Consider the following 13,937-nt stretch of genomic DNA (forward strand, 5'->3'; position numbering starts at 1 on the left):
AGTCTGATTCCTCCAGCTCCGTTTTTTTCCCTCAAGACCGCTTTGGGTATTTGGGGTCTTTTGTGTCTCCATACAAATTTTAAGATTTTTTGTTCTAGTTCCATAAAAAATGCCATTGGTAATTTGATAGAGATTGCATTGAATCTGTAGATTTCTTTGGGTAGTATAGTCATTTTCACAATATTGATTCTTCTAATCCAAGAACATGGTATATCTCTCTATCTGTTTGTATCATCTTTAATTTCTTTCATCAGTGTCTTATAGTTTTCTGCATACAGGTCTTTTGTCTCCCTAGGTAGGTTTATTCCTAGGTATTTTATTCTTTTTGTTGCAATGGTAAATGGGAATGTTTCCTTAATTTCTCTTTCATATTTTTCATCATTAGTGTATCAGAATGCAAGAGATTTCTTTGCATTAATTTTGTATCCTGCTACTTTACCAAATTCATTGATTAGCTCTAGTAGTTTTCTGGTGGCATCTTTAGGATTCTCTATGTATAGTATCATGTCATCTGCAAACAGTGACAGTTTTACTTCTTCTTTTCCAATTTGGATTCCTTTTATTTCTTTTACTTCTCTGATTGCTGTGGCTAAGACTTCCAAAACTATGTTGAATAATAGTGGTGAGAGTGGACATCCTTGTCTTGTTCCTGATCTTAGAGGAAATGCTTTCCATTTTTCACCATTGAGAATGATGTTTGTTGTGGGTTTGTCGTATATGGCCTTTATTATGTTGAGGTAGGTTCCCTCTATGCCCACTTTCTGGAGAATTTTTATCATAAATGGGTGTTGAATTTTGTCAAAAGCTTTTTCTGCATCTATTGAGATGATCATATGGTTTTCCTTCTTCAATTTGTTAATATGGTGTATCACATTGTTTGATTTGTGTATATTGAAGAATCCTTGCATCCCTGGGATAAATCCCACTTGATCATGGTCTATGCTCCTTTTAATGTGTCGTTGGATTCTGTTTGCTAGTATTTTGTTGAGGATTTTTGCTTCTATATTCATGAGTGATATTGGTCTGTAATTTTCTCTTTTTGTAGTATCTTTGTCTGCTTTTGGTATCAGGGTGATGGTGGCCTCATAGAATGAGTTTGGGAGTGTTCCTTCCTCTGAAAGTTTTTGGAAGAGTTTGAGAAGGATGGTGTTGGCTCTTCTCTAAATGTTTGATAGAATTCGCCTGTGAAGCCATCTGGTCTTGGACTTTTGTTTGTTTGAAGATTTTTTTCATCGCAGTTTCAATTTCATTACTTGTGATTGGTGTGTTCATATTTTCTGTTGCTTCCTGGTTCAGTCTTGGAAGTTTATACCTTGCTAAGAATTTGTCCATTTCTTCCAGGTTGTCCAATTTAGTGGCATAGAGTTGTTTGTAGTAGTCTCTTAGGATGCTTTGTATTTCTGCGGTGTCTGTTGTAACTTCTCCGTTTTCATTTCTAATTTTATTGATTTGAGTCCACTCCCTCTTTTCTTGATGAGTTTGGCTAATGGTTTATCAATTTTGTTTATCTTCTCAAAGAAACATCTTTTAGTTTTATTGATCTTTGTTATTGTTTTCTTTGTTTCTATTTCATTTCTTTCTGCTCTGATCTTTATGATTTCTTTCCTTCTGCTAACTTTGGGTTTTGTTTGTTCTTCTTTCTCTAGTTCCTTTAGGTGTAAGGCTAGATTGTTTATTTGAGATTTTTCTTGTTTCTTGAGGTAAGCTTGTATTGCTGTAAACTTCCCTCTTAGAACTGCTTTTGCTGCATCCCATAGGTTTTGAATCGTTGTGTTTTCATTATCATTTGTCTCTAGGTATTTTTGATTTCCTCTTTGATTTCTTCAGTGATCTCTTGGTTATTTAGTAACGTATTGTTTAGCCTCCACGTGTTTGTGTTTTTTACATTTTTTTCCCCCTGTAATTGATTTCTAATCTCATAGTGTCGTGGTCAGGAAAGATGCTTGATATGATTTCAGTTTTCTTAAATTTACTGAGGCTCGATTTTTGACCCAAGATGTGATCTCTCCTGGAGAATGTTCCATGCACACTTGAGAAGAAAGTGTAATCTCCTGTTTTTGGATGGAATGTCCTATAAATATCAATTAAATCTATCTGGTCTATTGTGTCATTTAAAGCTTGTGTTTCCTTATTAATTTTCTGTTTGGATGATCTGTCCACTGGTGTAAGTGAGGTGTTAAAGCCCCTCACTATTATTGTGTTACTGTCAATTTCCTCTTTTATAGCTGTTAGCAGTTGCCTTATGTATTGAGGTGCTCCTATGTTGGATGCTCATATATTTATAATTGTTATATCTTCTTCTTGGATTGGTCCCTTGATCATTACATAGTGTCCTCCCTTGTCTCTTGTAACATTCTTTATTTTAAAGTCCATTTTATCTGATATGAATATTGCTACTCCAGCTCTCTTTTGATTTCCATTTGCATGGAATAGCTTTTTCCATCCCCTCATTTTCAGTCTGTATGTGTCCCTAGATCTGAAGTGGGTCTCTTGTAGGCAGCATATATATGGGTCTTGTCTTTGTATCCATTCAGTGAGCCTGTATCTTTTGGTTGGAGCATTTAATCCATTCACTTTTAAGGTAATTGTCGATATGTATGTTCCTATTACCATTTTCTTAATTGTTTTGGGTTTGTTTTTCTAGGTCCTTTTCTTCTCTTGTGTTTCCCACTTAGAGAAGTTCCTTTGGCATTTGTTGTAGAGATGGTTCGGTGGTGCTGAATTCTCTTAGCTTTTGCTTGTCTGTAGAGCTTTTGATTTCTCCATCGAATCTGAATGAGATCCTTGCTGGGTAGAGTAATCTTGGTTGTAGGTTCTTCCCTTTCATCACTTTAAGTATATCATGCCACTCCCTTCTGGCTTGTAGAGTTTCTGCTGAGAAATCAGCTGTTAACCTTATGGGAGTTCCCTTGTATGTTATTTGTCATTTTTCCCTTGCTGCTTTCAATAAGTTTTCATTGTCTTTAATTTTTGCCAGTTTGATTACTATGTGTCTCGGTGTGTTTCTCCTTAGGTTTATCCTGTATGGCACTCTCTGCACTTCCTGGACTTGGGTGGCTATTTCCTTTCCCATGTTAGGGACGTTTTTGACTATAATCTCTTCAAATATTTTCTTGGCCCTTTCTCTCTCTCTTCTCCTTCTGGGACCCCTATAATGCGAATGTTGTTGCATTTAATGTTGTCCCAGAGGTCTCTTAGGCTGTCTTCATTTCTTTTCAGTCTTTTTTCTTTATTCTGTTCCACAGCAGTGAATTCCACCATTCTGTCTTCCAGGTCACTTTTCTGTTCTTCTGCCTCAGTTATTCTGCTATTGATTCCTTCTAGTGTAGTTTTCATTTCAGTTATTGTATTGTTCATCTCTGTTTGTTTCTTCTTTAATTCTTCTAGATCTTTGTTAAACATTTCTTGCATCTTCTCGATCTTTGCCTCCTTTCTTTTTCTGAGATCCTGGATCATCTTCACTATCATTATTCTGAATTCTTTTTCTGGAAGATTGCCTATCTTCACTTCATTTAGTTGTTTTTCTGGGGTTTTATCTTGTTCCTTCATCTGGTACATAGTCCTCTGCCTTTTCATCTTGTCTATCTTTCTGTGAATGTGGTTTTTGTTCCACAGGCTGCAGGATTGTCCTTCTTGCGTCTGCTGTCTGCCCTCTGGTGATTGAGGCTATCTAAGAGGCTTGTGAAAGCTTCCTGAGGGGAGGGACTGGTGGTGGGTATAGCTGGGTGTTACTCTGGTGGCAGAACTCAGTAAAACTTTAATCTGCTTGTCTGCTGATGGGTGGGGCGGGGTTCCCTCCCTGTTGGTTGTTTGGCCTGAGGCAACCCAGCACTGGATCGTACCAGCCTCTTTGGTTGGGGTAATGTCAGACTCTGGGAGGGCTCACGCCAAGGAGTACTTCCCAGAACTTCTACTGCCAGTGTCCTTGTCCTCACGGTGAGACACAGCCACCCCCTGCCTCTGCAGGAGGCCCTCCAACACTAGCAGGTGGGTCTGGTTCAGTCTCCTATGGGGTCACTGCTCCTTCCCCTGGGTCCCAGTATGCACACTACTTTGTGTGTGCCCTCCAAGAGTGGAGCCTCTGTTTCCCCCCATCCTGTCGAAGTCCTGTAATCAAATCCTTCTAGCCTTCAAAGTCTGATTCTGTAGGAATTCCTCCTCTTGTTGCTGGACCCCCAGGTTGGGAAGCCTGATGTGGGGCTCAGAACCTTCACTGCAGTGGGTGGACTTCTGTGGTACAAGTGTTCTCCAGTTTGTGAGTCACTCACCCAGCAGTTATGGGATTTGATTTTATTGTGATTGTGCCCCTCCTACTGTCTCATTGTGGCTTCTCCTTTGTCTTTGGATGTAGGGTATCTTTTTTGGTGAGTTCCAGTGTCTTCCTGTCGATGATTGTTCAGCAGTCAGTTTTGATTCCCGTGCTCTCTCAAGAGGGAGTGAGAGCATGTCCTTCTACTCTGCCATCTTGAACCAATCTCTCCCTATGGACGTTTGTCAATCGGCTTGTTTGTTTTTTTGATGTTGAATTGTATGAGTTCTTTGTATATTTTGGATATCAACCCCTTGTCAGATATATCATTTGAAAACATCTTTTTCCATTCAGTAGGTGGCCTTTTCCTTTGTTGATAGTTTTCTTTGCTGTGCAAAAGCTTTTTAGTTCATGTAGTCTCGTTTGTTTATTTTTGCTTTTGTTTACCTTGCCTGAGGAGACATATCCAAAAAAATATTGCGAAGACTGATATTAAACAGCAGACTGCCTGTGTTTTCTTCTAGAAGTTTTATGGTTTCAGGTCTTATATTTTAGTCTTTAATCCATTTTGAGTTTATTTTTGTATGTGGTGTGAGGACATCTTTCCCCATTGTATATTCTTGCCTCCTTTTTGTAGATTAATTGCCTGTATAAGTATGAGTTAATTTCTGGGCTCTCTATTCAGTTCCATTGATCTATGTGTCTGTCTGTTTCTGTGCTGGTACCATACTGTTTTGATTACTGTGGCTTTTTATATAGTTTGAAATCAGAGAGTGTGATACCTCCTGTTTTGTTCTTCTTTTTTAGGATTGTTTTGGCTGGATTACTTGTGAAACTAATAAAGCTTAAGCTTCAGATTTCTACTTGCATGGGCTCCTTCTAAAGCAGTGTATGTACATTTATAATTTTTTTATTTTGTAATTTTAATTTTATATTATTTTTTCCAAGGACCCCCCCCGCCCCCGCTCCCTAATTGTTTAAGCTTCAGGGTACACAAAATCTGTACCTACTCCTGCACAGAGGGCAAAAATCTAGTGAAATCCTATCATGCAGATATAATCATGATTAATTCTCCAGATGTTTTCCTGTGTAACAATATATTACTTTTTACAAAAATTGGATTGTACTCTATGTAGTATCTGGCAACATTATTTTTTTCCCTTAATATATTTGAGGCTCCCCCACCCCTTTTTTTGACGTGAAAACGTTTGATTGAAAGATTTAAATAGTTCAACTAGAAGTGAAATATAACAGAACTAAGCCAAAAGGAGAAGGGCAGTATAGCTAGCACCATGACACAGGGAGAGGAAAGAGTATGGAGAGCAGGCCTCACTGTTACAGACATGCTGCCTCAGTAACCTATGTATCTGCTTGGTATCACCTAGCACAGCTGTAACTGTACAATTATTTGTGTAATTTTTATTGACCTCAGCCTCCTGCATGACACTTTAAACACTTTGGGATAGGGATGGTGGCCTGATACAGAGTAGGTGTTCAACAGGTATCTGTTGAATAAATCCTTGAGTGTTTGGATGTTGAGGATTGAGTTCAAGGGAATACTGGATGTGAAAATTAGTAGGAACTCAGCCAAGAGTGTCAGATGTCAGAGAATTATTGGGAAGATGTGTTTTAGTGAGGGTGTTAATGTTGTATCTGGAGAACCAGTAAGGAAGGGTCTACTTAACTCCCAAGTGCTACAGAATGGGCAAGGTGGCATTTTAGAAAGGACACTGATAATTTAGAAGGAGAAGATGTGGGTTTAAATCATTTTTGAGGGGGGGAGTGGGAAGTGAAAATTTTAACCTATAATGGGGCCCCTAGCATAGCACCTGATATATAGTCAATGCTCAGTAAATCATTTTTGATTCTGAATCAGAAACTAGAGATCTGCGTTTGGCCTGGGAGCAGAAGCAAGATGAAACTAAGAAGGGAAAGGAGATTATTTACATAAGCTGGACAAAACTGAGTTCAGTTATGCAGTGAGCGTGGTTTGGGCTCTGAGATACTTAACCTCGTGGCAAAGCTGCTTCTTACACTAATGGTCGCTTTGAGAGTCAGTGGCAGAGGGGAAGGAATTGGTATATGAGGTAGAGTGGCCGTCCCAAAGTTCCAGTCCATCCTTTGGGTGGTGTCAATAGGTGAACCCATAAATGACTTCTGGGGAGTACTCTCCCTCAATTGGGGAGACTCTAGTACTTTTTCACCATTGCACACTGGTGATGAGGGTATGGATATTACGTGTATTTGGGTACCAGATCTTCAGCTGCCTTCTATTAACACACAGGAAAAGCACTGGAAACCAATGGTTGTGCCAGAGAGCCCAGGAAGGAGCCATGGCCCCAAAACTATAGGGTCATCTGTTTTTCCCTGACATTCACGTCCCTTTCAGGTGGAGGGTGGACTCAGGACAATGGCTGCTGCTCATAATTTGGAGATGGAAGAGGATGTGAATCTGAATAGGGATAGAGAGATGAAAGAAATGCTGGAAGAGGAGAAAATGAGAGAGGACAGGGCAGGTAAAGATCCCTTCAAGCTTAAAAAGGTCCACAGGATTGTCTCAAAATGGATGCTTCCTGAACCGGTGCGAAGAACATACCTGGAAAGAGCTAACTGCCTCCCGCCCCCTGTGTTCATCATCTCCATCAGCATTGCTGAGGTAAGCATTCGGGGTGGTGGGCACTGGTGCAAGGACCCCTGGGGGGTTGCACACACACTGCGGCTTTAGATCAGGTCTAGATAAGAGACTGGAAAACGTAAGAGGAGAGCTTGGCGATGGCAAGTACAGCACACACAGAACTCGACCTCACCCTCTCCAGAGTTCCCTTCCCAGGTTTTTTCTTATGTTCCCAGTCACTTTTAGCCAAGGGCCGAGTTTTATTTTTCAAACAACTCCCCTGCCCAGCAGTGACCACAGTTTTAGTAGTTTCGTTTCATTTTAGTTTGTGGGGACTTTAGAAATCAAATAATTTGGGGGTTGCAAATTGGTTTGATCTCATGAACCAACTTTGATTGATTGGTAAGGTCTATCAGGAGCCATATGTTTAGAAGAATTATAAGTTGCCTCCAGATTTCAGTAGGAAAAAAATGGGATCCTCTAATGATGCCTACTATGGGCAGCAGTGGGTTTCAGACTCTGGTCTAGTCAGCCCTTTTGTTTTCCAGAAAAGAGTGCAAGGCCCAGAGATGTGGGGTGATTTGCCCAAGGCCACATACTTAGTTATTTGGCCAGGACTGGGCTTCTCCTGAGCCTTATCTCACCCAGCTTTTTCTCCCACACCATGATGCCTCATAAAGGAATTGACAGAGGATGGCTGCCTGTGGGGTGTGACTTTAGGGCCATTAGGAAGTCATCCTCTTAATTCCCACTGATGCCTCAACTTCCTTATCAGGGACCGTATTAGTCAGGATTCTTTAAAGAAGCAGAACAAATAGGATGTATACACCCTCACACACACACACATTATCTATCTATCTAACATCTATCTACATACACATGTATATGGAGAGAGAGAAATTGATTTATTTTAAGGAATTGGCTCATGTAATTGTGGAGGCTTGGCAACTTTAAAATCTACAGGGTAGGCCAGGACTGGAGACCTGGGGGTAAGACTTATAGTTGAAGGCCAAAGGCCATTTTTAAAAAAAATTAATTTTATTTATTTAATTAATTTTTGGGGCCGCGTTGGGTCTTAGTTGCGGCATGCAAGGTCTTTTTTTTTTGTTGCACCGTGCAGGCTTCTCTCTAGTTGTGGCGCACAGGCTTAGTTCCCCTGCGGCATGTGGGATCTTAGTTCCCCAACCAGGGATCAAACCCGCGTCCCCTGCATTGGAAGGTGGATTCTTTACCACTGGACCGCCAGAGAATTCCCTAATTAAAAATTTTTAAACAAATTTGGGAATTCCCTCACAGTCCAGTGGTTAGGACTCAACACTTTCACTGCCAGGGGCCCAGGTTTGATCCCTGGTTGGGGAACTAAGATCTGACAAGCCATATGGCATGGCCAAAAAAAAAAAAAAAAAATTCTTTTTTAAAACAAATTTTTTATTTTGGAATAATTTTAGCTTTATAGAAAATTTGCAGAGATAGTACAGAGCTTTCCTGTATACCCCTCACACAATTTATCCCATTGCTAATATCTTATATTTCCATAGTACATTTGTCAAAACTAAGAAACTCATATTCGTATATTAGTGTTAACTAAACTTCAGGCTTAATTTGGCTTTTACCAAGTTTTCCATTAGTGTCCTCTTTCTGCCCCTCTTATACCCTCGAACCCAGGGTATCATGCTGCATTTAATTTTCACATTCCCCCCAGTTTACTCTGATCTGTGACAGTGTCTCAGTCCTTTATTTTTTTTTTTGCTTTAAAATATGCTGTTTATTTTTTCTCCAATTATAAAAATAATATATTGTCCAAACAGATAGTTTAGAAAACACAAAAATCCACCCAGGAAAATGACAACAAAAGCCCTTTCATTCCACCAGCCAGAGATGAGCGCTGCTGGTGTCTGTACAAAGGCACATCTTGAGGCCGTGTGCCTGGTCCTGGGCTCCGCAGAACTGAAGTTGGGACTGCAGGCCATGAACCTACAGCGAGACACACATAAGAAAGCCAAGCGGGATAAAGGCGGAGTCTTGTCCTCCAACAACGAGAAGCCGTTTCTTCCTCCACGGCACATGGTGAGGGCCAGCATCCCAGGCCCCGCAGAGACCCCCCAGCAGCTGCCAGGGGAGCACAGTCTACCCAGACGCTCTGGAATGATTTTGAAATCTGGAACAGATTCACGGCTACCCGTGTGCTAATTTCACTCACGGCTTCCAAATCTGCTCCCTGGGCCAGTAGCGGGTGGGGAGAGGGCTCTGGCCGGGGTGCCCGAGGGGCCTGGACAAGGGCCATCACTTGCAGAGAAACGCCCGGGAGCCACGCATCTCACGGGGGACTGGCCTGCCGGGACCTCACCACTTATAGACAATGCCTTTAAGTCCGGCCAGAAGATGGAGAACTCACACTAAAAGGAAGGCTGCAGTAAGGCTCCAAAGTTTCTGCACATAGATCGGTGGCCTTAAAATCCCCTCCCCTTGACCATTTTTGATGCTGCAGAGCCCCATCCACCCGGGGACACAGGAAAAGCATGTCTGGGCTCCCTGGGGACAGGGCTGGCCTTTCCTCCTCTCAGCCAGACGCCCACGTCCATGGCCACAGGCGACGCCCCAGAGCTCCAAGGGGCACAGCAGGGATCTGCGGGCAGGGACCCCGAGCCTGTGGGTGCGACCGTAGGTTTTAGAGCGGGGACCAGGAGATGGGTGTTGGATTCCCAGCTCTGCCGCCCGCTGCCCTTGGACCAGGCAGTCTCTTGGGCCTCCGTTTCCTCGACTATAAAACAGGAATAACGCCCACCTCATGGGCTACTGAAGGGACTAAATAAAACATGAGAAGCAGGTCACAGCACTGGCCCATCTCAAGGGTCAATAAATGTCACAGTATCCATCACTCCTTCCCACTAACCTGCTTCGTGTCAACCCTGTGGCTCTCATTTTTTTAAAAACTGTCCCTCTGAGCACTGACCAAAGCCCGGGGTGGGGGGGAGCGTAAATGGGAGGTTTATCCTATCCAGAGCCAACCTGAGTCTATATCCAGCCAGGCCTGCCAGGTGGCGAGAACCGATGAGCCAACGGCCTGGATCCTGGATCAGAGACAGCAGCCCGGCGAGGGCTCTGCCAGGGCTGCGTTCAGACTGGAGAGCAGACAGGGCCCAACAAAGGACGTGCTTGTGCGGAGGGGCCCTGTGGGGGGCACCGAGGCGATGCAGGCAGACCTCAGGGCAAGGAAGCCCTTTCACTGGCCAAGCTGGAACCCTCCCTGCAAAACAATGAATCCCCCATCATTGTTTTGCCTTTAATCATATTTTAAACACTTAACATATGAACATCTGTTCCTTGATGTTTTGTCTGTTCGTCTGTCATCAAAATGAAAGTCCAGAACCTTCCATGCTAATTTTAAAGCTGGGCTGAACGTTTAATAATGAACAAAGCTGCTTCAATTTCCCTCTAATTTTGTCTAAGTCTTCGTGAAGTTTATCATAAGTAGGGTCATCATAAGGGAATTTCTGAATCATTGCAATCAACGATTCTAAGACCTTCATCTATTTGCTGTCTTTCTCAGTGGAGCAACCGTGCAGGAGACATCTCCAAGCAAAAGCAAAACCTTGGTAGCACCTGATCTCAGATCCGATTTTAGCTCCATGAAACGTGCCATGCTGCCTTCCTTCAAACATACTCAAACTACTTTCTTCTTCATAGCCTTCCTGATACCCTTCCCCGTGAAACCTCTCATCCGCCATCACGATGGCGTCGAATGTGTCCTGACTCCCGGCCGTGGCGGCAGCCGTCCCACCCCTGCCCCTGCCCCTCCCCCTGCCCTTACCCCTCACCCCTCGTAAGGGCAGACCTTACGAGGTCTGCCGCCGCAGACCCGCGAGGCTCGTGCACGGACGCACCACTCCTGGGGAGGCGAAGTCCACTTGCCAGTTTCAGTCTTTGCTTTCCATGGCTTTGATAGTCTTGAGGAGTACTGGCCGCGTATCCTGTAGAATGTCCCCCAGTCTGGGATGTCTGATGTTTTTCTCATGATTAGACTGAAGTTATGGGTTTGAGGGAGGAAGACCACAGAAGTGAAGTACCCTTCTCATCAGATCACGTCAGGTAGCAGAGGATAGGGGACATCCACACGACATCCCTGTGACATTGACCTTCATCACTTGGTTAAGGTCATCTTTGCCGGGTTTGTCCACGGCAAAGTTACTATTTTTCCCTTTCCCTCCTCTATTCTTCAGAAGCCAGCAGGGACTTAATTTCATATTAAGTTGTAAATGAACGACCAAATAGTGAGTGTGGGAAGATGAGAGCAGTGGGTATTTAAGAGGGGAAAGTGGGTTCGAAAGATTCTTCTTTGCAGTTTGGTCTACGGCTGCTCCTAATCGCTGGAGGAAGTGCCCACAGTTGTATGGTCAGATATATGGCAGGGAATTGAATTCCTGTCATCTTCCGAGCACATGCTAGAGAGTGGCCCTCTTGAGAGCTAATTGTTTGAAACAGAGGTAGTGCCCGTGGGCTTTAATGGGGCCTCTCTCTGCAGAAGGTGTGGTTAACGTCTGTGTCTGCCCCTCCCTGTCAGCTGGCAGTGTTTATTTACTATGCCGTGTGGAAGCCGCAGAAACAGTGGATCACCTTGGACACGGGCATCTTGGAGAGTCCCTTTATCTACAGTCCTGAGAAGAGGGAGGAAGCCTGGAGGTTTATCTCATACATGCTGGTGCATGCTGGGTAAGGACTGACAGTTAAGTCACTGATATCAGAGGTGACTATAAGTCATTGTAACCCCGAGCATTTGTTCAGTGCTTTATTATTATTATTTTTTAATTTTTTATTTATTATTATTTTTTTCTTTTGCGGTACGCGGGCCTCTCACTGTTGTGGCCTCTCCTGCCGCGGACCACAGGCTCCGGACGCACAGGCTCAGGGGCCATGGCTCACAGGCCCAGCTGCTCCGCGGCATGTGGGATCCTCCCAGATTGGGGCACGAACCCGTGTCCCCTGCATCGGCAGGCGGACTCTCAACCACTGCGCCACCAGGGAAGCCCGGTGCTTTATTATTGATCAGGCACTTTCATGTCCATAATCTTGTTTGATCCTCATGGCAACCCTAGGAGGCATGTATTACTCCTGCTGTTTCGTGTCTGAGGCTTACGGGATGTAGACTCTTGCTCCGTGTCCCACAGCTAAGTTGTAGAGTGAGGATCTCAACCCATTAGTGCTAACTCTAGGTCCAGTGTACTTTGTATTGCATTGTAACTGCCTAATATTGGTATGTATGAAGGAATATTAATGAGAAGAGAAATCGTTACCAAACCAAAAGTGTGTTCCTCAAGCTGTGTGATGTTGTTAAATGTTCCTTTGAAAATGTGAATCATCAGTGCCATCCTCCCCACCTCTGCCAAATACTTAAAAAATTAATTCATGAGCATTTCGATGAGTGTATAATAATGTTCATTTAGAATAATACAAGCAATAGGTGATGTAGAGCCTGCCATTTTTGGCAGGTACAGTTTTTTTAAAAAAATTATTTATTTTTGGCTGCGTTGGGTCTTTGTTGCTGCATGCGGGCTTTCTCTAGTTGCAGTGAGCAGGGGCTACTCTTCAATGTGGTGCATGAACTTCTCATTGCTGTGGCTTCTCTTGTTGAGGAGCACGGGCTCTAGGTGCGCAGGCTTCAGTAGTTGTGGCTCACAGGCTCAATAGTTGTGGCTTGCGGGCTCTAGAGTTCAGGTTCAGTAGCTGTGGTGCATGGGCTTAGTTGCTCCATGGCATGTGGGATCTTCCCGGACCAGGGCTCGAACCCGTGTCCCCTGCATTGGCAGACGGATTCTTAACCACTGCACCACCAGAGAAGTCCCTGCTTACAGTTTCTTAAATACTAATAGCCTTCTGACCTTGCTCAGAATCCGTGATTCACCATGCGCACTGCAGACAGTGAGCAGCTCGCTGCTGGCCCCTCCTCTCTGGTGGACTCCTGGGGTTTCAGATGAGGCCAACTTCATGTATGCAACCTACCCAGCCCTGGACCTTGAAAGATAACTCTGGCCAGTGGCTAAATAGGGATCCATGGCAGGGCACAGGGCTCAGAGGCTTGACAAGTTAGGGACAAAATCACCAATTGCCCCATTTCTGTGGATACTTCCACACTTTAGTTTTCCATTTAACAAGTATGTTCGAAGCAAATGTGGCTTCTGCACTCAAAGAGTTTAAAATTATAAGGGGGAGCAGTCAGTTAAGTGGTAATGCAAGGCAGTATAGTATTACAGTATACTGTAGTTATTTAACCTCTTTGTGCCTCAGTTTCCACATCTCTAAAATGGGGTAATAGTACCTACCTCATAAGGTTGCTGTGATTAAATGAGACAGTGGTTTTAACAATTTTTACAGCGTCTGACACATAGAGTAAGGTGCTCAAAAAGAATTCGCAAGGCTGTGTAGGACATGTCACATATGGGGTTGTATAAATTAGGGATGCTTTTGGATGCAAGTGACAAGAAAATGTAACAGGGGCCTAAAAAAATGTAGGTAAATCTTTTGCCCATATAAGAAGCCCAGCGGTAGCTGGTTGGTTCATCTGTTTAATGAAGCCAGGACTCTTGATCCTGTGCTGACATCTCTGCTTTTCCCTTCACCTTTCTGTCATGGTTGCAAGTTGGCTGCTGTAGCTCTGCATTCAAAGCAGGAAGGGGTAAGAGGTAGTACCAGGTACTGGTGACATCCATCCCTTTTGTTTAGATAGAGGCTCTCTTAAAAGTCTCCTAGCAGTGTTCTTACCTGCGTCTCATTGGCCAGGACTACGTGACCTGGCTACCCGTAGCTAAGAGAGATTGGGAAAATCAATACCAGCTCTTCTAGCCTCACTAGAGGAGGTAGACAAGGGATAAAGAAATGGATGTTGGATTAACTACATAAATATAAACAGAAAAAGGGGATGATCAGGATGGGGATGGCTTCACAGATGACATGGATTCAAGCTGGACCTTGAAGGGTGCATAGAATTTGGATGAAAAAAATTAGTATTTCTCTTCTGGGTATATGACAGGATCTCTGCATTATGCCACTTCTGCTCTAGCTGTTGAGCAGCGGAAAGAG

General features: G+C 43.5%; 1 protein-coding gene and 1 pseudogene across 1 annotated transcript in view; one reads left to right on the plus strand and one right to left on the minus strand.

The window, feature by feature from the left end:
* RHBDL2 (rhomboid like 2) overlaps positions 1 to 13,937 on the plus strand; it is a 53,642-nt gene that overhangs the window by 20,565 nt on the left and 19,140 nt on the right. The window contains exons 2-3 of the mRNA XM_007453782.1: positions 6,639 to 6,905; positions 11,425 to 11,573. Of these exons, the coding sequence (XP_007453844.1) occupies positions 6,660 to 6,905; positions 11,425 to 11,573 (395 nt within the window). The 5' untranslated portion in view covers positions 6,639 to 6,659. The remainder of the gene's footprint in view (positions 1 to 6,638; positions 6,906 to 11,424; positions 11,574 to 13,937) is intronic.
* On the minus strand, positions 10,214 to 10,878 carry LOC103088281 (oral cancer-overexpressed protein 1 pseudogene; annotated as a pseudogene).

The sequence above is a fragment of the Lipotes vexillifer genome, unplaced genomic scaffold (assembly GCF_000442215.2).
Source record: "Lipotes vexillifer unplaced genomic scaffold, Lipotes_vexillifer_v1.1 scaffold213, whole genome shotgun sequence".
NCBI lineage: Eukaryota > Metazoa > Chordata > Mammalia > Artiodactyla > Lipotidae > Lipotes > Lipotes vexillifer.